Source organism: Electrophorus electricus, chromosome 9 (genome assembly GCF_041902795.1).
Source record: "Electrophorus electricus isolate QZ-2024a chromosome 9, ASM4190279v1, whole genome shotgun sequence".
NCBI lineage: Eukaryota > Metazoa > Chordata > Actinopteri > Gymnotiformes > Gymnotidae > Electrophorus > Electrophorus electricus.
Genome location: NC_137505.1, coordinates 17140577 through 17160605, shown reverse-complemented (window position 1 = coordinate 17160605; position 20029 = coordinate 17140577). Strand labels below are relative to the sequence as shown.

Sequence of the window (20029 nt, the reverse complement as noted above, 5' to 3'; positions counted from 1 at the left end):
ACAAAAGCATTCCTAGTCTAACTGTGCCAAACTGGCTTTGCCTGATCGTTAACCCTGTCCTTCCCAAGTTTCCAAAAAAAGAAAAACAAATCACAGAGTATAGCAGTTTAGAAAGCTTAACAAGGCCAGGTTTTCCCAAAGCTCTGTAACACAAAGATCAGTGTTAAATGGTAGAGCCAGCAACACTCTCCCTTATTTAAGATGTTCTTAAAACACTACAATGCGTTTGGCAAATAGGGCCCATGCTTATGGTTTATAACTATGAAATACTGAAGAGTGACAACAATTGTAGTGAGACAGTGTCCTGTATGCAAAAGACTCAAATAGTTTACTTTACTCAGTACATGGAAAATAGAAAATAAATAAGACAAGATTTCTGCTAGATTGGTTTTAGTGGCCACATTTATATTTCTATTCTGAGATCATACTTCCAAGTCAAAATCCTTTTCCATAAACATATGCAAAGAGCAATCAAAAAGAAAACCTACCTGCCATGAGTGTGTTACACACCTTTCCTCCATAGACACGAAAGTCTTGGTGCCAGGGCTCACTCCATACACACACCTGAACACGGGAGGCAGTCATCCTTCAGACTTTGAAAGACCTTAAGGCAGTGCTGCAAAATCAAACACACAAGTGTGTGTGGCAGTGGGAGCTCACTGCTTTCATTATATGGGATTCCATGTGAACACAGATGATTCTCCTTGACAATACTGTACCTCCCACCACTTATCATGCAGATATCCACCAACACTCCTCGGGGGGTGTCTCCCACCCAGAGGAGTGAAGTCCCTCTACATAACAATGGGACACAGGATTCCTGAATCAGAGGAGTTTCTCTATTTTGAACATGCAGATGCACACCTCTTTCTCTCCATCTCTCTCACACACACATACAAAGTAACATTTTGAAGTTGGATTTAGGTACTGCTTAGAGAAAGGTTTACAAAAATAACCTAAATACACCTAAACCCATGCAAACAGCTCACCTGTCATTACAAATAATTGAACAAGTGAAATACAATAACTTCACAGATATGTGAAATAGTGTTCACCAAGATATGAACCAAGGCACTGTAAATGTCTCTTGATGATAAACTGGATAACTGACATGTGTTTAAACTTATTTACATCAATACTAAAACAATTCACCGCCCAAACTATGTAGGAATGAGGAACATTCAGGCTGGCAGAGCATGTGTGAAGAGTATGTGTGAAAGCTGTTAAGATAAGGTGAAAACTGTGGGTTAACGAGGTTCCTGTGCTCAGCCTTGAATGGAGGCACATCTGCATTATCAGTCCTGTCTGGGATTCAGCCTGGAAGTCCTGAAACTGAGTTCATGGTCTTTATCTTGCTTGCATTTAGTACTTTACACTGTTTGAAAAACTTCTTTCACATGCATAACTTTGTTTACATGAAAACTAGCTACTATGTGTTATCAAATGAAAAGAATCACTGACCTTCTCATAGGACTACATAAAAATCAAGACAAATTTTGACAACCTTTTGGCTTATGCTATACAACTGCAGAAAAAGGAAAATAATCAAATTAGAGAATTTTGCAAACTTTAATAATCCGTAAGTTTGCTTGCTAGTATAAATTTACTTTAAAGTGGTTCAATGTATTACAATTTCAGCTTCATTTTTATAATTTAATTTTAGTCTGTAATTAAAAAAAGAAAAAGACAACACAATAAACATTTAAACCTAGTTTTGCATAAATACTTTACAAAATCCCCTGAGTAGTTCAGAGATAAAGCACTCAAAAGCTACATCACTTCAGCAAATAAAACTATAACCACATCTTAGTTAATGTCATTGCACATTTAACATAACCATTTTAACCAAAGGCTGAGGTTTACCTAATGTTACTGTGATTTACCTACAAAGGAATGTTGCCAAAAATATCAAGAACCTTACAGCAATTTATCACTTGTCACAGTAAACCCACATTTGGCAGGCCAATCTGTATTCTACATTATTATTTTCTGTAGTTGTAGCTGATGTTCTGCAAAAATGTTTGGGGGGTTAATTAATATAAAGATAGCTTATGTTCTTTCAGAACAACCTTGCCACTTGATTTGCATGAATTTCTAAGATGAAGCAGGAATTTGGAGACATGTCGCCAACGCAAGCTCATGAAGGGGTCATAAAGTAGTATATTTCTCTGAGACACAGTGCTAAAAACAGTATGAATGAAAGAAAATGTAAACAAAATCCCATAAAGCCTTAGCTTTAAGATAAACAGTGCCTGGGATTTCTTTTTCACTGCCTCAAAAAAAAAAAGTACACGTACTACAAACAGAAAAATGTAATATTACTGTATGTAGAAAAGTGAGTCTAGTGAGTCTCCTCAAGGAGGTCATACATGGCTGACAGAAATATGATGTTCTCCCAGACTCATGAAATACCTTTCCCTGGAATGTAAATGGGAATATTCGGTGCATTCTGTAGAATCTACTCATGTACTCAGGGTTTCCAAAAAAAAACAAAACAAAAAAAACAAAACAAAACCTGACATCTGACCAGACTCTAACAGTGCCTTGTATCTGCACCAGGAGGCCATGCTCTGTTTGAGTCTTTAGCCTTCTTCTTGAAGCTAGGCCCCCAGCAGCTGTGTGGGCCAGACGCATCCACGGCAACATCAATGAGGTGATCTGGGTGGAGCCATTGCAGGAAAAACAGGAAGAGGAAGTCAATGACAGCCAAGAAGGAGAAGATGAAGCCTGCAAAAGCACCGCAGTGAGACTGCAGCCTTTGCAGCCGAGCAGGCAATGGCAAGACTGGCTGCCTGCACGCAAGGTCATACACCTACGAAACACAAACACACACACTTCAAGAAGATGGCAAGAATTTCTATAATACTGTAACAATTTTAATACAGTATAACAAATTATCTTCAAGCAGAAATTCCACTCCACAATCAAAACCTTGAGCCTCGAGCTTGCATACCTTTTCTGTCCGTTCAGCAACATTTCTCCAAGTGTAGAGCGTTCTGACTTTGCTGTGAATGTCTGCTGGAGGTGGCACTTTGCCTGAGCGCTGCCTAGCAATAACAGTCTCCAGGCCAGCACAGAGGGAGCTCACAGTAGGCTCACACAGAGTTACCAACTCATCAGGGAGAACCTCAGGTATACCTCCAACACGGGTACTCACCACCTATACACACATACACACTATAGGTCTATGCACCAGACAATAGTACCAGAATGTTTACTATTTCTGGGTACTGTATTGGCAAATTCTTCTCCGTGAATGTTTTGTCACCCCTATAAAAACAGACACAGACCTGTAATCCACAGCTTGCTCCCTCCACTATGGCCATGCAGAAGGCTTCAGTCAGTGAAGTGTTGAGGAAGATGTGACCCTGTACCAGGACATCTCTTACATCCTTATGATCCAGAGCACCCAAGAGACGCACCCTAAAGAAAGACAATCAAAACATTCACCACCCACTTTATTAAAAACATTTATTAATGATAAACACCTCAGAGGACAGCTAGAGAATATAGCAATGCATAATTTGTGTTGAGCATCCTCCAACTCTTCATCACTGGTCAGTTTCTGACTACGGAACTACTGCTGGTTGCACGTTTGCATGGCCACACAAATAATAATCAGTGGTACTGATCTGTGATGAACAGGGTTGACATTTGTGTGCATGACAACAGATAGGCCATAGTCAGTGAATGTACACCAATAAAATATACCTATAATGCACCTTTTTAGATGTTGCCAGTAAGGTATCTGAAATATGTATATACACACAAAATCAGACACACAAATGAGCCTGTCTCAAATACTGTTATGATCCAGAGCATCCCACAAACACAATGGTAAGACTGAACATACATGCAGAGAAATAGTCTTACCTGTCATGAAGCTGATACTTCTCTCTAACTTCCTCTAGAACAATTCTCTTAGGACCTTCTCCACCAATCAGAAAGTAGAGATCATGATGCTTGGTACACAACTCTGGAATAATTCCACCCAGCAGATCAATTCCTGTGAAGCACAGAACCAGCAATCATTAATAACACTCTACACCAAATCCTTTACTATAACCAGTGAGACACTTCAAACTCCACATACCCTTTCTGTAGACCAATCGGCTGACCACAACAATGGTGATCTTGCTGTTATCGCGGCGACTCGGGTCCGGGGTGAAGTCGGTGGGGTCGACGGCGTTGGGGATGACAGATACGATGTCAGGATTGAGGGCGGCTCTGAGCACCGTGTTCTCCTTGCTGGTGTACGACACGCACACAATATGGTTGGTGTCACACAGAGACACAGTCAGGAGCTTATTGGTCAGAACTGAGCTAAGGTCAGCGAATCCAAAGAGAGAGTGGTCTGTGAAGACAGTGTTGAGGCCCATGGTCTTGGCATGGAACAAGGCATCATGTGCCATGGCTGAGAATGAGCTGTGGGCGTGCACCACTGTGACACGTTCACGCACAAACACGCATCTCAGTAGAGGTAGGCTGTGGATGCAGGTGGTGGTTGTGGACTGGTTATACATCACCTGTGAGAACAGACGGTCAGTCAGTATGATGGCCAACATACATAACCCTAGACTTTATTCATATTATTAGGTCTCCCATAAAAAAAACAGAAGTTACTTTCACAAGAAACACGACACATTACATGCACATTATAATGATTCTTCAGTCTCAGTGCCACCCAAGCACACACCTGTAGTGGGAGGTAGTACACCTTCAGACCGTTGGTTAGGTAGCGAATGCCACGGCGGTTGCCGTAGGCGTGTGTTGCTATGACGACCTTGTGACCCTTCTCTATGAGGCACTGCGAGAGCTGATAGATGTGACTCTCTACTCCACCCATGTTGGGGTAGAAGAAGTCAGACACCATGCAGATGCGGTGTCTCGCTCGCTCCTCACGGCCGAAACCTCTGGCTTTGCTGGAGTTGGGCGGGTCAAGCGTGCGAGCGGCAGCAGGAGGCTGCGTTTCAGATGGACAGGTAGGAGGGTGCACTCGACCACTTCTCTTCTTCTGGCCCATGTTTACTTCTAGTCAGGGACAAGAAAGTGTATGCTGTGTAGCGTCATCTCCCAAATTAGGCTGCATGCAACAAAGCAAAAACGCTAGCTAGCTATCACCCAAATTACATTTTGACCTGTAAATTACGAGATAATAAGATATAAAGCTTTAAACTTTAAATACATTGTGACCTCAAGTTTTCTCAATTTCGTCTATAAATGACAGGAAAACAAGCTAACGTTATACTGACATCTAAATAAGATAACTAGGTTAACGCTAGCCAACAAGCTTCTCATTAAATCTAACTAACCTAACGCTAGCTAGCAAGCTTACTAACTAGCTAGCGTTGCTTATAGGCTAGATAGGTTACCTAAAGTAAGATTCTGATCGCTTGAAGAAACTGACAGTTGTCACGTCTGATGCATTTGATATGGTTCAAGCACATAACAAAGTAAGATGCAGTTTGCGGGTGACACGCAATCTCCACAAATTTCCAAACACAATATCTAGCTATTTGGCTGGCTGGCTAGCTAGCTACCTGGATGCTAACTAAAGACACTTTGACACTTCTAGTTTCCCTCACTTGTGGGTGGTTTTCTTCTTCAATACTTTCTATGTAGACTCAATTGTCCTTACTTTGTCACACTGCCCTCTTGTGGGTTGGCTATGTAGCTTGGGCCCAGGATACGCGGAAGAGGCAAGGTCAGAGTTTCTTACCCAAAGCAGGCTATAATGCACTTTGACCAGGATTTTAGGCTGGTCAGAGGAACTGATGTAATCCTCACTTGAACTATGGTTCAATAAAGACCCAACTTTCATTTATATTTAAAGTGTCCTGTGGTGGTTCTATTGCATGGTGTAGGCTCAAACTAAATTAATGGGTCAATGTTTGATGGCTTGATTGCTTAAACATTTATTGAGTTCTTATGAGGAACACTATTTCATCTCTGTAATCCTCTATTTTTAGAGAAAGTCCATGATCTAAGATACAAATGTATATCTTACAAAAATCCAAAATCCACCTCAGCACAAAAAGCAAGAACAGAAAATCACAAAGAAATTAGGCTCACGGGGGTGCGCAATACTCCAGCAAGCATCACGGGAACAAGACAGAAACTAAAACTGACAAAGGCAAAATATGAGTGGATGTAGGATGGATTATATAGTGCAAACACAAGCAACATATATTTCATAAAGTCAAAGTTGACCAGAAGCATCAACAGTGACAAGAAGACAAGGGATCTAAATCCAGACAACTGAACTGAAACAAGAAACACCAGAGAATGATAATGGTGAGGGAATGACAACATAGGATTGGAGAGAAGACGGGGAACTAAATCAACAGAAACCACCCTTAAAACAACTCCTGAAGTGAGTCAAGGCCTGATGTAGTTAGTTGTCCTCAGAGGCAGGTGTTGTGTGGCAGGGGCGGGAAATTGGAAAGGATCAGTAACGATGACAGTAGCACAGACACTCCAGTAGGAGGAGTCTAAAATAGGCCCAGGGCTGGGACCAGAGTAGGGGCCACAGACTGTCTTAGGGTCATTGCAGAAGACGGGATGGAGATCAGAGACTCAACGACAAGTTGGATATGGCACTGGAGAGGAGGCTGAACGAGAGGAGCAGGAACCTGTATGGGAGACTGGTAGACAGGAGGCTGTAAACGGTTTTAAAATTTTGGTTTTGTGGCAGAATAAACAAGGTTTTCATTGCTATTTTACAGAATTACAACATTTCACAAGCAAATTAAAGTTTAATTTTATGAATGTTATGAGCACAAAGAGAGGAAATAATGTGACTTACCAGATGGCAAAAGGATAACAGAATCAGAATCTGATATGGACATTATGAATGTTGCTTTTGTGCAATTAAACAAATCAAAAATATAACCTCAAAATCATTTGATGAATTCCTACCTAACATATAACAGATAGCCTATTTATAGTTTATAACCTCTACATAATTGTTGTATTCAGTCATAATTGTAAGTCACTTTGGATAAAAGTGTCAAATAAATGCCATAAATGTAACAAACTTGTTTAATATTTATTTTGGGCAGTGTTAGCTCAGTGGTTAAGTAATCAGAAGGTTGCCAATTCAAGCCCCACCACTGCCAAGTTGCTACTGTTGGGTCTCTGAGCAAGGCCCTTAACCCTTAATTGCTCAAATTGTGTTCACTCAGAATTGTAAGTCACTTTTGGATAAAAGTGTCAGCTAAATGCCATAAATTGCCATAAATGCCATAAAAAAAACTCTGGATCCCAACACTGCTCACCGTGAACTTATCCTGTCTGATGATCTCAGTGATGAGACTCAGTGATGAGAAACAACAGCTTACTGAAAAATCAGAAAGATTTTATGAATGTCGTTACATCTTGGGCTCTGAGCGCTTTAGCTCATGGATACACTGCTGGGATGTTGATGCCTCTGGGTCCTGGGTGTGATCACAGAGTCTGTTCAGAGGAAGGGAAATGTAATAATGAAAAATGGAGTCTGGAGACTGTGGTGTTACAATGACGTGTATAGGGCATGTTCATCACCCCACCCATCCACTCTACTCACTATACGACAGAAACTCCAGAGGATCAGAGTGCAGCTGGACTGGGACAGAGGAATGTTATCATTCTATGATCTGTGATCACTTACACACATTCACACATAAGTCTCTGAAATTTACCAGTTCAGTTCTCTGTAATGGTGAATAAGTTCAGTTTGAAGTGATATGGTCTGTGTCTGTAATGGAATACAGCAGTGGAATTTGAAGTTGTATTCTGAAGATTTAATATGTAATGGTAAATGCATGTGCTTTTTAAATCTGTAGGTTATATATGTAATGGAGAGTGAATATACCACATAATATATAACGTGTAGACATTTGCATAAATGATGAGTGAACTCTTTTGTTGTTTAGTCAGGTAAGGTTTTTGTATTCTGGAAACTTTCCAGTATTATTTATATTCCTTTACAACATAATCTTCCTTTGATATTACTATGACTTTATATTAATGTCAGTGAAACATTTTCAAATCGAATTGCATTTTAGCAAATCAATTAAAAGTTTATAAGTTTGAGCATTTACAACCCCCCCCCAAAGTCTTCCTGCTCTTTCCTCATCACTTTGTCTGGGTGGAGGTCTCCAGCAGTGGGGTTCTGATCACACTTCGTCTGGGTGGAGATCTGAAGCAGTGGGGTGCTGATCTCGCTGGACTGCTGGCTGCTGGTGGCTCTCAGCAGGCAGCTGAGCAGCATGTCTTTAGCTCGCGTCGTCTCCAGCTTGTGCTCTCGGCTCAGCTGCAGGGTCATCTGCTCCAGGCTACACTGCAGCAGCTCGGAGGCCATGACAGGCCGCGGACCCGCGGGGCCCTCACTCAGGTACTCTCTGTACAACTCCAGCAGCTTCTGCTCCAGGTAGACGTTGAGCTGGGAGTTGGAAAGGGGCCGGCTGGCCTGCAGCAGAGATGCACGCTCACGGCCACTACCCTCCCTCCAGTGCCTAGAGCTCCTGGTCTCAGGGAGCAAGGGAGGGAGCAGGGAAGGGGGAGGGACATCTCCAGATACCAGAAAGGGCCCTGGGTGAGGTTCCTGCAGGTAGCTGTTCTGTGGATCCTCTGCACTGGGACTGAGAGGCAGCACTTGGCCACCAGCGATATGCAGGTCACTGTAGTGCTGGCAGATGCTGTGGCAGCTGGATGGCACCAGGAATGCCTCTGGGCCAGGAGACCCTGTCCGACCAGGAATGCCTACACCTGGAGATAGATGCCGGGAATCCACGGGGGCTACAGAAGAAGACTGGGAGTCTCCCTGGTGGGACTGGTGCTCTCTGGAGGAGCTGACTGGGAGCGGAGTCTGGCCCAACAGAGTGGAGGCCAGTGGTGGGGATTGAGACTCAATGACTGAGCAGCATGTAGGAGGATCCACAGAGTCAAATTTGGAGGAAAATGCCACACACCACAAACTGCCTTCACACAACATGCTTTCTTACCATGAATGTGTACAAAGATATACCCCCCCCCCCACACACACACACACACAAACACACACACACACACACACACACACAAACATAAATAAAACAATTGTTTAAAGCAATTACTAACATTTGTTCATATTCCTTGTCACTGTAATAATATACTTACCTTGATGCTCGTGTTGGTTAATTTGAGTATATTGTAAAAGTGCAGAATTTTGTGCCTGGTTCCTCGTCCTCTAGAGAGGTCTGCTCTGCTAAGTTCTTGGGTTTTATGTTATGTTGAATAAGGAAGTGAAAGTATTATCTATAACAACAGAAACTGCCATGAAAAAAATTCCGATATAAACTTAGCCATTCTGATTACATTTTGGTGACCTTATGAAAGGGAGATTGTTGTTGTTGCTGTGGTTTTATTTTTATTTTATTATAATGACATCCTAAATAAAACATATTAAGAATGAGTGGTGTAGGTTTCATTCCAACTTGGGGGACGGGGGGGACGGGGGGGACGGGGGGGGGGACCACAGCTCACACCACCCAACACATTATTTGAGTAGTGTGAGCAGGAATTACTGGGGGGGGTGTCTCTCTGTATACCCCCCCCCCCCACCCTCCCCCACCAAAAAATAAAACAAATCCTACACCTATGTTAAGAATCAAAGTTTTTACATTGTCATAAGGAACCCATTAATTTTGATTTGTTGTACATATTGTAACACCCTGTGTAACACACACACACAGACACAGAGCTCACACAGATATCTATGTTGGAAGAGGAAGAAAGTAATTTCAGTTTCAATAGAAAAAAAATCCACATTTTACTCTATATTTCAGTCAGAGGATCTCCCCATGATTGCACCTGCTGCTATTTCAGAAGTAGAAATAAGAGGCATCGCACCAATATTTATAGATCCTGGTCTGACTAAATACTGATAGTCAGTGTAGACGAAGGGCAGAGACACACAAACACTAACTTTATTTCACACATCTAAACCATGTTTACATTATGTTTGTGTAATTGGAATTATAGACAGGATAAGATGCCAAATATCCTGGTCCAAACCCTGAGTTTCACATAGGGCCCAGCCCTCTGACTTCATACTATAAATCACATTGTAAGCTCTTCACAAGGGTCATCAGGTAGGCACCTCCCTTCATCTGTGTTTTGCTGAATTAAGACAATAACACCACCAGAAGTCTCAAAAGTGAAGTCTGTTGTCCCAGACCCATGTCCTCCAATATCACTTTTAAATCAACTACATATGCCTCTTTAGGCATAAACCCACATTGGCCTACCTGGTGATTCAAGTCATACCCAGCCCCACTGACACCATCAGAGCATGCTTAATGCCACCAGTTCCATATGGGATTTACGCACTACACTAACAACAACCAGAGATAATCTATATTTAGCCACTATGCTCTACATATTTCTATCCTTTTTCTTATACAGTTGATTATAATATTTTCTCTCTATAACTGAAGCATGTGTTCTGTTGTAATTTAACTCAGCATTAACACCAGTCTCTCTGTACCTAGACAATCTTTAATTAGAGCATGCTTTATAGTACTAGTCATAGCAGTAGTATGCTTGTTACATTATTTCCATAATAAAGCAACTTTAAAATTTCATACTGTTAAAAAATTTATTTTTCAAATCTGAATCCAATTTTACATGCTCTGCAACCCTTTTCCCCTCGAAGTAGCCACTTAAACTGTCTTTTTATGCTATTTTAATGTACCTTGAAGATTTTTTATCTGAATAATGATATTCAGGTGGTCCAAAATAACACTACAAAGGAATACAAGACTACACATAGGCTAATTTAAGCAGGACTAATTTTGTTTAGCGTCGTAAAATAAACTGTGCCATATTCATTCTTATTAACTGGCATCTTTACAGAAGTAGCATTTTAGAAGAAATCTTTTATTTTCTTAGGATCTCTTAGTGAAAGCTTGTGGGATCACACTCTCAAAAAGCACTTGACCGGAAACATTAGACACCAGGTAGATTCAGGCAACAGTTACGCTCATCTGCTCGGCGTGAGTAGCTACACGTTACAAGTGAGTATCTGTTAAGAGGTTGCATGGCTTCCAACCCATCTTGAAACGGTAAACCTAATAATTAAGGGAAACTGTATAAGAGCGGAAAAATGCCTGGAGTCATTATACATTTTGTACAATAATCACCGAAATCGGGGATTACCTAACGAGTTTTTTTTTTTTTTTTTTGCATAATCTATCAAGCCCTGTGTGTAACCTAATATGTTTATTGTTGATTCATTATGTAAGACTGGTTTAGAATTACTGTCCTTGTTACCATGGCTGCATCCACAGAAACACACGAAACAGAAATGTTTTACCGGGAGTTGACTGGTTCATTTATGCTGTTCAGCACCATGGACAACGGTATGACCGATGAAGATTTATTATATGCACCCTAGCAGTCTTAGTAAAGGCATGTTAATTCCTGGAAAGTTCTGATGTATCCGAAGAAAGAATGGATGTGGATCAAGAGAATGGGTTAAGCAAATATCAAGGTGAATATTCCCTGATAACGTGGTCACTTCGTTTGCTGTAATGTTCAAGAAAATAAATGCCGTTTTCCGACCGAACCATGGACAAAGGTCTCGGGATGGCTTTGGCCCACAGGTAGATTACCATAAAGCGTGCACTGTCAAGCTAGTTCGCAGTACATCGATGCTCGTGGTCGGGGATAACCGTCGCATGCAACAGGACTCCACACTGAAGCGGAGTGTCAGCGCGGTCAGTGTGGAGTCCAGCACAGCGTTCTATTACTACCAAAGTCGAGAGGATCGGGTGTGGATCTACTACCAAAATCAGAACTGTTTGGAATATCTACAAGAACTAGTCGCGCTCAGGCGACAGTACACCAAGACCGTCAGCGATCTCAAATACGGGCAACGCCGCGAAACCGCCTCTCGCAAGAAAAACCCCGCTCCACAGCCACCACAGCACAAAACTATCGAGGTGAAAACGAACGACTTACACCAGAGTTATGCGAGAGCTGACCATGGTTTAAATTTTTCTCCAAATAAGCTTTCTTAACCACTGGCTAGAACAGTCACAGTAACATTGTTTATACGAAACGTATGAATGTATTCCTGCCGAAAAACTAATATACTTATATTTGTCTAAATATCCTAAAGCATTTAAGTCCAGAACCGACAGCACCACCAATCCCTAGTGAAGAGGACACACTGCAATTCTTTGACGCCGTCATTGCAAGCTGCGACCTAGAGCGCACCAGAAAACCACATGTAGATAATGGCCACGTGGACGTAGATTTTGTTGGTATGAATAAGTCTACCTTACAAATATTATATAAGATAAATATGTCATATTTTCATAACTAAGCCTTCCTATCAATTGAGAAAAGGTAAGGATTTTTGGCTGGGCACATAGTCAAGAAATTTAATCAGCCAGGCAAAATCTCATCCAAGTTGCATTTTACATACAGTAGCATGGTTACCCCGCTTCCCACCAGAAGCAATTTAGAATGTGATAAGTTCACTTGATAATTAATTGCGTGCAGTTACCTTCCTGCCAATGTCCTCTCTCCAGTGGCAACCAGTACATGTGAGCATGACCTCCACTCTAACTGGATGTTGCGGGACCCTCGGCGTGTCTCCATGGACGAGTCTCAGTTGAAGCAGGCAGATGTGAGCATGGAGCAAGCAGTGTGGAAGAAGGCAGCTGGCAGAACCATGGGCAGCACAAGACGCCTGCAGAGGAACCCCATCCACCTACCCAAAGTGGTGGAGAGTGCCCTGCAGACCCTGCGCTTCAAACCCATTCTTAAGAAGAAAGTGTAGCATATGCCCTTAGCTGCCCATTCCTTTTTCAGCAACCTAACATATTATTTTAAGGATCCATCTGATTCTGCAGAACATAAGATTAGTTATGGATAAAACATTTGATAGTAGGATACCCTGTAGGGACACAAGCTCTTCAATGGCATATCAAAAGGCGAATCATAAGCTCTTCAATGGCATATCAAAAGGCGAATCATAAGCTCTTCAATGGCATATCAAAAGGCGAATCATAAGCTCTTCAATGGCATATCAAAAGGCGAATCATAAGCTCTTCAATGGCATATCAAAAGGCGAATCATAAGATACTAACAGTTGGAAGGTATCGGGGGGTGCCTTTGCATATACTTGGCAATAACAGATTCTTATATCCAATGAAAATATTGCATAAGGAATGAGACATTTAGGAATTTGAGCTTAGAAAATAGCATTCTTAGCATGTCGGCTGCGGCTCCATTACTGGTATGGCTTCAACAAATATTCACAGCTGAGCAGTCTTAATTTCAGCAACAGTCCATGGCCCTGTGCTCATGGTGTCACAATCACCCTCATTCCATTGTTTACAAAGTCAACCAACATGGGTTTCTCCAGCATTAATTCTCCCGCTGAGAAACTTAAGAGATTTATCTACTGATCTGATTCATGTAAGATGAGCTGGCACCAAGGCCTGTAAGGCCCCTAGGGCACTTCTAGACTGCCAAAGGTTATCATAAGCCCATTAAGGGATGCGTTGTACATGATAGAAACCTGGATATAGATTGCTCAGATCATGCATTGGGTGCAGGTTTAACAAAGGCCGAAGGCAGCCACCCTACCGAGGACTTGCACCCAAGTTCAACAGGAGGTAGTCATGAGCTCTGACCACCGGATCAAAGCGGCAGCTCCCTGGCATAGCAGCTAGAGCATCCATTTAACCTTCCTAAGTAACAGTCTGTCACAGCAGGCTGCTATCTTTCCACTTAATCAGCACTACCAACAACTTCACAAGTCATATTCAAGGTTTTAAACCCAAGTGTAAACCTATAGCCCCGATTCCACCACTTTAGGCTTCGTTAGGGCCCAGTTTTATAAAGTGACAAATGTAGTCATCAGCTACAAATCTAGATTAACTGGCTTTAACTGCATGCCATTTAAGTGCAAAATACGCACCTGGTTCAAAGCGGATTAAAAACAAACAAACAAAAAAAAAACCCCCACAAAGTGCCTTTTATAGATTTAAGGTGTTTTTAGTTGCAGAATAGCCTAGTCATTGCTTAAAACACTTCAGCAGAAAGCTCGTTATTTAGTAATAAATAATTCCATTATTATTTGGCATATGTTTAATGTGTTTCACAGGCTGTCAGCTCTCATTTACACAAGTACAATTTGTAAAAGTTTAATGTACTGGTGATGGATGGTATCACTTTGTTTCTAAATAAAATTCACTAGAAGAAACAGATGCACATCACTAATCTAGTTCCCATTTCTTAAGAAAAATGAAACCGCTAACAGACAGTGAAACTAATAAGTAGGTGGCAGATGTTTTAACAATGCATAAATGAAGATGGTTTTATATAGCTTTGGCCAACATTACTGATTGCTGTATGCATTATGTATTACAATTAGAAACACTTTACATTGGCATCAAATAAAACCATGTACTCAAAATACAACACAAGACCTCTCTATGCTAGCAAACCAGATGTTTGTTTATTGTTCAGAATATCTTAAATTAAGCAATTTAAGATATTATTTCAACCAAATAACCAAAAGCGAGGCTAAAACCATTAAACCATTTAGTCCTACAGTAGTCAGTCAATGCTCCTGAAGGCATTTAAAACACTAAAATGACAATACCTAGATTCATTTACAACAACCTGTTCCAATCTGTGGACTAACCTGTATTTTATGTTTAATATTAATCTTAAATTGAAACAAGCTTTAGGATGTAGCAAAAAATACTTTCAGCACATGAAAATACCTGTGGTTTCTGGAAGAGACACAGAAGCTAAACAAAAGCTCTGTGTCTAAATGAAACTTGACATACACCACAACATTAAAAAGATGTGAGAATAAATGCATGATTTTTAAAAAAAACTTTATTAACTAAAAACATATGCGCGTGCGCACACACTCATTTCTTCTCCTGTTTCACTTTGGGGCTAAAGAAAGCAGACATGCTCTTCATGCCTGTTTTGTCCACTTTGGCCAGAGTTTTCTGAGCTGCTGTCATCTTCTTAGGAGGCTAGAGGTAATACACATCAAACATTATACCAACCACAACTCTATACCTTTAGCATTCAATAGTAACATCGGAAAGCGACAGACTCAGCTCTGCAGCAATAGCAAGGACACAAAGGGAAAGAAAGAAAGAGACCCAGAGCAGTTTCCTGTAAGCAACTTGTAAAACAATGGCCAACTCCTACTGTTATTAGGTATATTTTTTTCCCCACTCACTTTTCGGACGAAGTCAGCACTGTTGAATTTAGTGTAGTCCTCTCCCGCCTCCACTGGTTTATCTGATAGTTTCCTTTTCTGTCGAACATGGGACACCAATTGCAACAGCCATCAGCACATCCAAGCCCTACTGAGCCTGTCGTCAATGCCCTTTTCTTCCCCATGTTAAATTAAGCCAATTCCAACTTCCTGCATTTCTCCCATGTTACATAAACTGTGAGGGCATGAATTCATGCATGCATGTTCTCGGCCAACCATAACTTATCACATACCCTCACAGAACAGCGGAACACAGAAGTGTGTGCTAACGGCATAACGGGTACCCTTGATTTGTGTTCTCCTAGAGGCTCATGAAAGTGGCATCACTGGGAGTCACTCTTTTCTCCACAGGAGAACCTACCTGTGTGCTTGTGGAACAGTACTACTGGGGAGTTCAAGACATAATCCATAATATTCTGTGTCATAATATCTGTGTTGCTGACCACGACCCACCCTGAAGCCCCAATCAGACCAAACTAATTACAATGCAAAGCAGATGGAACAGTTAAGAAGCAAAAGCACTAGGATTTATTTATTTTTTATCATTGGTGGAGAGATAACAAGAAGAGAAAAAGAAAAGATATCTGTATCCCAAATAGAGCACCTCATTTACCTTTGAAGGAGGCTCTACTTCTTTAGGGCTGGTTATTTCAGGCAACCTTTTTATAAGAACAAAAACACCGAATTTTTTAAATCAGAGGGAAAACATTTACTAGAACAAAAACTTGTAATTATAGACAGGATAAAATGTCAAATATCCTAAGGCAAACCATTAGTTTCACATATGGCCCCGCCTACAAGCTTTTCACAGGGGTCATCAGGCAGGCACCTCCCTTCGTCTGTGTTTTGCTAAATTAAGCCCATGACACCTCCAGAAGGCTCAACAGTGAAGTTTGACATCCCAGCCCACCCCTCTCCAAGCTTACTTTTAAACAAACCTGCACCTTTTTAAGCAAACACACACTGGCCTCCCTGGTGAAAAAGGCCATATCCAGCCCCACTGACATCTCAAGTATGTGCTCAGTGCTTACAGTTCCCATTTGAGCTTTATGCACTATGCTAATGGCACACACAACTGCGCTGCCCACACCCAGCCAGCCACTTCCTAGCCTGTAAAATCCATATTGACCTACCCAGCCCTCTGGCACAATAATGTGTACTCTGTGTTGCCATTTCCATATGGATTCAACCTAATATCACCATGCATTCTCAAACACCGCAGATCCATGCTGGCACTGGTACCATTAATGCATGTTCAGTGTCACTGGTTCCATTTGGATCTACTACATTACACAATGACATGACAACAACCCACTCACCTACTCAGTCCACCATGTACCTAAAACACAAAACACCCCAGCCATTCCAACTGTATAGTGCATTTCCCCATGTAGTCTGTGCTCTCCTTATCCAAACACTGACTAGCCCTTTCAGGAATTTCCAATAGCTACTTCAATTATATTTAGTTCACAGCTTCTAAACCAAACTGCACAAGCAAGGATGTGGCAGACTTAGTTAGAAATCCCCTAACACCTATCTCTACTGGTCTTATATGCGTCTACCACCCGCATTCTCTCACCTCAGCTATCAAACCTGTATACTTCAGCTTCTTCCTGTCAAACCCTTCATTCACTGCATCTTCAAATGTAACTATTAACTGTATAAAAGTACCCATTTACTTTCAGAGTATAACACTAAATCCAGCCTCTGCGCAGTGCATTCAATCCAATCTGGAACCTGTAGTTTTTTTTTTTAATCCACTAGCAATTTCCAAATAATACGAGGCAGCAGGCCAAACTGGAGACACCAGTTTCAATTTTCTGGTAAAAATGATTTCATAATGCTATTAATAATCTTCACCAATACCATCTTTAGCCCAACTTGCTCATTATTGTTTAAGGCTACACATAACCAGCTACCTAAACTCTTTAATATTTAATAGGGGGAATTCTTGTTCGGTGATAAGAGTTCAGGAGTATATGAAGTCCATATGTGTATTCTATCTGTGTGTGTATACTTACTGCAAATGCTTGAGCAGGTCTTTGCTTAGCTCCTCACTAATATACACAGAGATGAGTCCATGAGCATAACGTAGGTAGTCTTCTGCAAAATTAAACAACCACAGATATCCTGAGCATGCACTTTACAGTAAAAACACTCCATACAGTTACCATTTCAGTTTTTTACCTTCAGTGGCCAGAGTTTCCTGTTTAACTCGGACATATGTGGTGGACTTCACTCCTCCACCTACAGAAATGTCACTGTTTCTGAGTGCTGTCACTGTATTCCAAACCTGAAATTGATATGATACTTCAAAATGAACACAAACTTATATGTTCCACAAATATGAAGCCTTTTCAATGCACTAACAACTGTCACCTTATTCTATTAAGTATATAATTTGCTGTACTCAATGTTCTAGCAAGTTCTTACGATGACGGTGTATGTACTGTTGAGTACACTAAGCCTGCAATAATGTTACAAATATCTAAAAACAGCTTGCCCTAGAATGGCATGATGCCATCAATAAAGTTGAAAGAAAGTACAAACCTTTTTCTTCAGCCATTCCATGGTCTTCTCGTGATTATATCGATGGAACTTCAAATTGTCCATCACTACCAGAGGACAAAACTTCCAAGTTACACAAATGTACATTATAATCAGCACAATTTCATCAAAGTTTTAAACTAGAATTACATTACTGGTGAAAACACTCTAATGTAAATAGAAGCATGGACACACTTTTCTCATCTGTCACATAACGGAGAGAGTCTAGAGCCTGGGTGCACTTTAGCAACCGCATGCATCCTGGATAATGTTCATCCATCACCATCTGCTGCAGTGGCTGGAACTTCCCCTTTTTGAACAACATTATCACAATGCACGATTTTATAGCAAAAAAGGTCAAGATCTTTAATTATATTTGTGCAATCAAGCACATATTACATTGGCTTTGTATAACTGACATAATAAACACTGACTGCACCTCCACTCCATCACTCTGCATGTATGGCAACAGCAAAAAGATTGGATCAACAGGAGTTAAATACAGCAGTTTGCCATCTGAAAAAAACAAAGACATGCATACAAACAAAACAAAAATACGTTTATGGAGCATTAGGTCAAATTTGATATCAACACAACATCAACAAAGAGGAAAATGTACTAACATTTTCCTACATATTATAAGAAGGAAAAGAGGTTTATTACTTTAAATAGTAAAAGTTCCATAAACTTTCCAGGTCCCTGCGCGTTACACTGCACTGTACTGTACATTTCAGTCCTAGGGGAATTCGTCACACATGCAGCAGGTCTTGTCAGTCAAATAACGTGTGTGAGACGTTCTCACCTCTCTGTACTGTTTGGCCGATAAACCATGAGCGGCAGTCTTCGGTAAACGCCTTCATCTCGTATACCCGCACGTCTCCGCCACTAAACAGGTACTGAGAAGCGGTACCTCAAACAGAAGAGTACTGTTAGGTGTCTAACCTAGCTAAGTGGCTGCTCTGACAGCCTAACCCTGAGTAACCATGAGAACTCAGCAATACCTGTTGCCGGATTCCTGAGTTTAACGAACGTCGGTTCGCTGTCATGCGTCTTCGTTGACTCGAGGGCCGAGTCTGTTCAAAATAAGATGCAGTGTCAAATCACACTGGAAGGAGGTTAAGGGTTTAACTAGATAGCTACTTTAAAACAAGCTAACGAACATATTGTATTTGGTATTGGGTAGTAAAGCATGTACCTTAAATCATTTTAGATAGCATCTAGCTAACAAAAAGAAACAGCGTGAACGTTCGCGTGCAACTTTTTTTTTTTATTTTAAGTCCGAACAACTGTTTACCGCTAACTGTCCAGTTTCCAACATGAAATGGCTTGGTAAACCGTCGTACCTGCAGCGATGACGACCCAGCTATCATTACTGGGAGGCACAGAACGCGTCTTCTTGGTTGTCATTTTACGGGATTAGCCAGACAGCTAACCTAAAATAGCTAACATATCTAGTCCGCAATCTTGTAGCTAAAACAGAATTTAAACTGACGCGTTGTTGCACCACGCAAAAATGGCGGCACATTTTCTTAACATTACGTAAGGGGTTTCTGTATTTTATATGAACTGCTTTTCGCAAACAATTCGCAAACATTTAAGCAAATAAAGATTGACCTAATATCGTGGTGGGAAGAATTAATCTTGATCTAAATGTTTCATGAATTATTTAAGAAAGCAACTATTTACGCGGAACCCGTTACTCCAGCACCCCCTAAAAATAGTACATTCCTTTTGAGACAAGCGAGTTGGCGCGAGTTGAAACCTGAAGGTTTCATCTGAACAGGATTTCGTCAAATGCCATTTAATTGTATCTTGTATGTAATTGTATCATGTATATATGGCTATGTTATTTTTAGTGGCTGTGTTAATAAATGTACATGTAGCACAGCTATAGCGGTTGCAGGCTGAATGGTCAGTTATCTCTCTTGACGAGCATAGCTTTGATGTTTTTTGACTCATCTGTCTGAGATTAGTGGAGGATCCTTAAAAAGGGATGCGGTTTCTGCAACATCCTATAAGATTCTTAAGTGTTTAGGTATAAGATTAGCCACTTATCTGTAGGATGATATGTCAGTACCAAAGTAATTCTAGTCTAAACAGTAGATTGTTTATACCTATCTGAACAGGTAAAACAGCAAATGCATCATCTATGACTTCCTTAGGGAACCCACAGTTCGGAAAACATTCACATATTTACAATAT

General features: G+C 41.0%; 4 protein-coding genes across 7 annotated transcripts; 1 reads left to right on the top strand and 3 right to left on the bottom strand.

Moving 5' to 3' along the window:
- Positions 1–1550: 1550 nt before the first annotated feature.
- On the bottom strand, positions 1551–5649 carry piga (phosphatidylinositol glycan anchor biosynthesis, class A). The gene is made up of 7 exons (XM_027031068.3): positions 5373–5649; positions 4697–5031; positions 4094–4526; positions 3874–4006; positions 3291–3423; positions 2954–3160; positions 1551–2812 (listed from the first exon to the last, which is right to left on the bottom strand). The coding sequence occupies exons 2-7, from the start codon at positions 5021–5023 to the stop codon at positions 2534–2536; spliced, it is 1512 nt and encodes a 503-aa protein (XP_026886869.2). The 5' UTR covers positions 5024–5031; positions 5373–5649; the 3' UTR covers positions 1551–2533.
- Positions 5650–7872: 2223 nt separating this feature from the next.
- LOC113590781 (TLR adapter interacting with SLC15A4 on the lysosome) lies at positions 7873–9250 on the bottom strand. Of its 2 annotated transcripts, none has more exons than XM_081720833.1 (2): positions 9139–9231; positions 7873–8979 (listed from the first exon to the last, which is right to left on the bottom strand). In XM_081720833.1, the coding sequence occupies exon 2, from the start codon at positions 8972–8974 to the stop codon at positions 8078–8080; it is 897 nt and encodes a 298-aa protein (XP_081576959.1). In that variant the 5' UTR covers positions 8975–8979; positions 9139–9231; the 3' UTR covers positions 7873–8077. The 2 variants fall into 2 exon arrangements, with proteins under 2 accessions (XP_081576959.1, XP_026886878.3); XM_027031077.3 differs by having other exon boundaries at positions 7875–8975; positions 9139–9250.
- Positions 9251–11312: 2062 nt separating this feature from the next.
- Positions 11313–14072, top strand: c9h13orf42 (chromosome 9 C13orf42 homolog). Its single transcript, XM_027031075.3, has 3 exons — positions 11313–11963; positions 12143–12287; positions 12558–14072. The coding sequence occupies exons 1-3, from the start codon at positions 11553–11555 to the stop codon at positions 12806–12808; spliced, it is 807 nt and encodes a 268-aa protein (XP_026886876.1). The 5' UTR covers positions 11313–11552; the 3' UTR covers positions 12809–14072.
- Positions 14073–14472: 400 nt separating this feature from the next.
- rnaseh2b (ribonuclease H2, subunit B) lies at positions 14473–19349 on the bottom strand. Of its 3 annotated transcripts, none has more exons than XM_027031073.3 (11): positions 19171–19348; positions 18829–18900; positions 18630–18737; positions 18267–18343; positions 18023–18137; positions 17831–17895; positions 17468–17573; positions 17302–17383; positions 15894–15939; positions 15242–15319; positions 14473–15029 (listed from the first exon to the last, which is right to left on the bottom strand). In XM_027031073.3, the coding sequence occupies exons 1-11, from the start codon at positions 19232–19234 to the stop codon at positions 14919–14921; spliced, it is 924 nt and encodes a 307-aa protein (XP_026886874.2). In that variant the 5' UTR covers positions 19235–19348; the 3' UTR covers positions 14473–14918. The 3 variants fall into 3 exon arrangements, with proteins under 3 accessions (XP_026886874.2, XP_081577025.1, XP_026886875.2); XM_081720899.1 differs by lacking the exon at positions 19171–19348 and adding an exon at positions 19023–19148; XM_027031074.3 differs by lacking the exon at positions 15242–15319 and having other exon boundaries at positions 19171–19349.
- Positions 19350–20029: the final 680 nt, after the last annotated feature.

Bases quoted from the DNA above. Each gene is read 5' to 3' on its own strand.
- piga (XM_027031068.3), bottom strand. From the start codon at position 5,023: ATGGGCCAGAAGAAGAGAAGTGGTCGAGTGCACCCTCCTACCTGTCCA. The intron at 4,527-4,696 runs GTGTGTGCTTGG...CTGTTCTCACAG, and splicing joins TGTACTACCTCCCACTACAG to GTGATGTATAACCAGTCCAC. The intron at 3,161-3,290 runs GTCTGTGTCTGT...ATGTGTGTATAG, and splicing joins GAGCAAGCTGTGGATTACAG to GTGGTGAGTACCCGTGTTGG.
- LOC113590781 (XM_027031077.3), bottom strand. From the start codon at position 8,974: ATGTTGTGTGAAGGCAGTTTGTGGTGTGTGGCATTTTCCTCCAAATTT.
- c9h13orf42 (XM_027031075.3), top strand. From the start codon at position 11,553: ATGTTCAAGAAAATAAATGCCGTTTTCCGACCGAACCATGGACAAAGG. The intron at 11,964-12,142 runs GTGAAAACGAAC...AATATCCTAAAG, and splicing joins CACAGCACAAAACTATCGAG to CATTTAAGTCCAGAACCGAC. The intron at 12,288-12,557 runs GTATGAATAAGT...TCCTCTCTCCAG, and splicing joins CGTGGACGTAGATTTTGTTG to TGGCAACCAGTACATGTGAG.
- rnaseh2b (XM_027031073.3), bottom strand. From the start codon at position 19,234: ATGACAACCAAGAAGACGCGTTCTGTGCCTCCCAGTAATGATAGCTGG. The intron at 18,138-18,266 runs GTGCAGTCAGTG...TTGTTCAAAAAG, and splicing joins TGCAGAGTGATGGAGTGGAG to GGGAAGTTCCAGCCACTGCA. The intron at 15,320-15,893 runs GTAAATGAGGTG...CATGTTCGACAG, and splicing joins AAGTAGAGCCTCCTTCAAAG to AAAAGGAAACTATCAGATAA.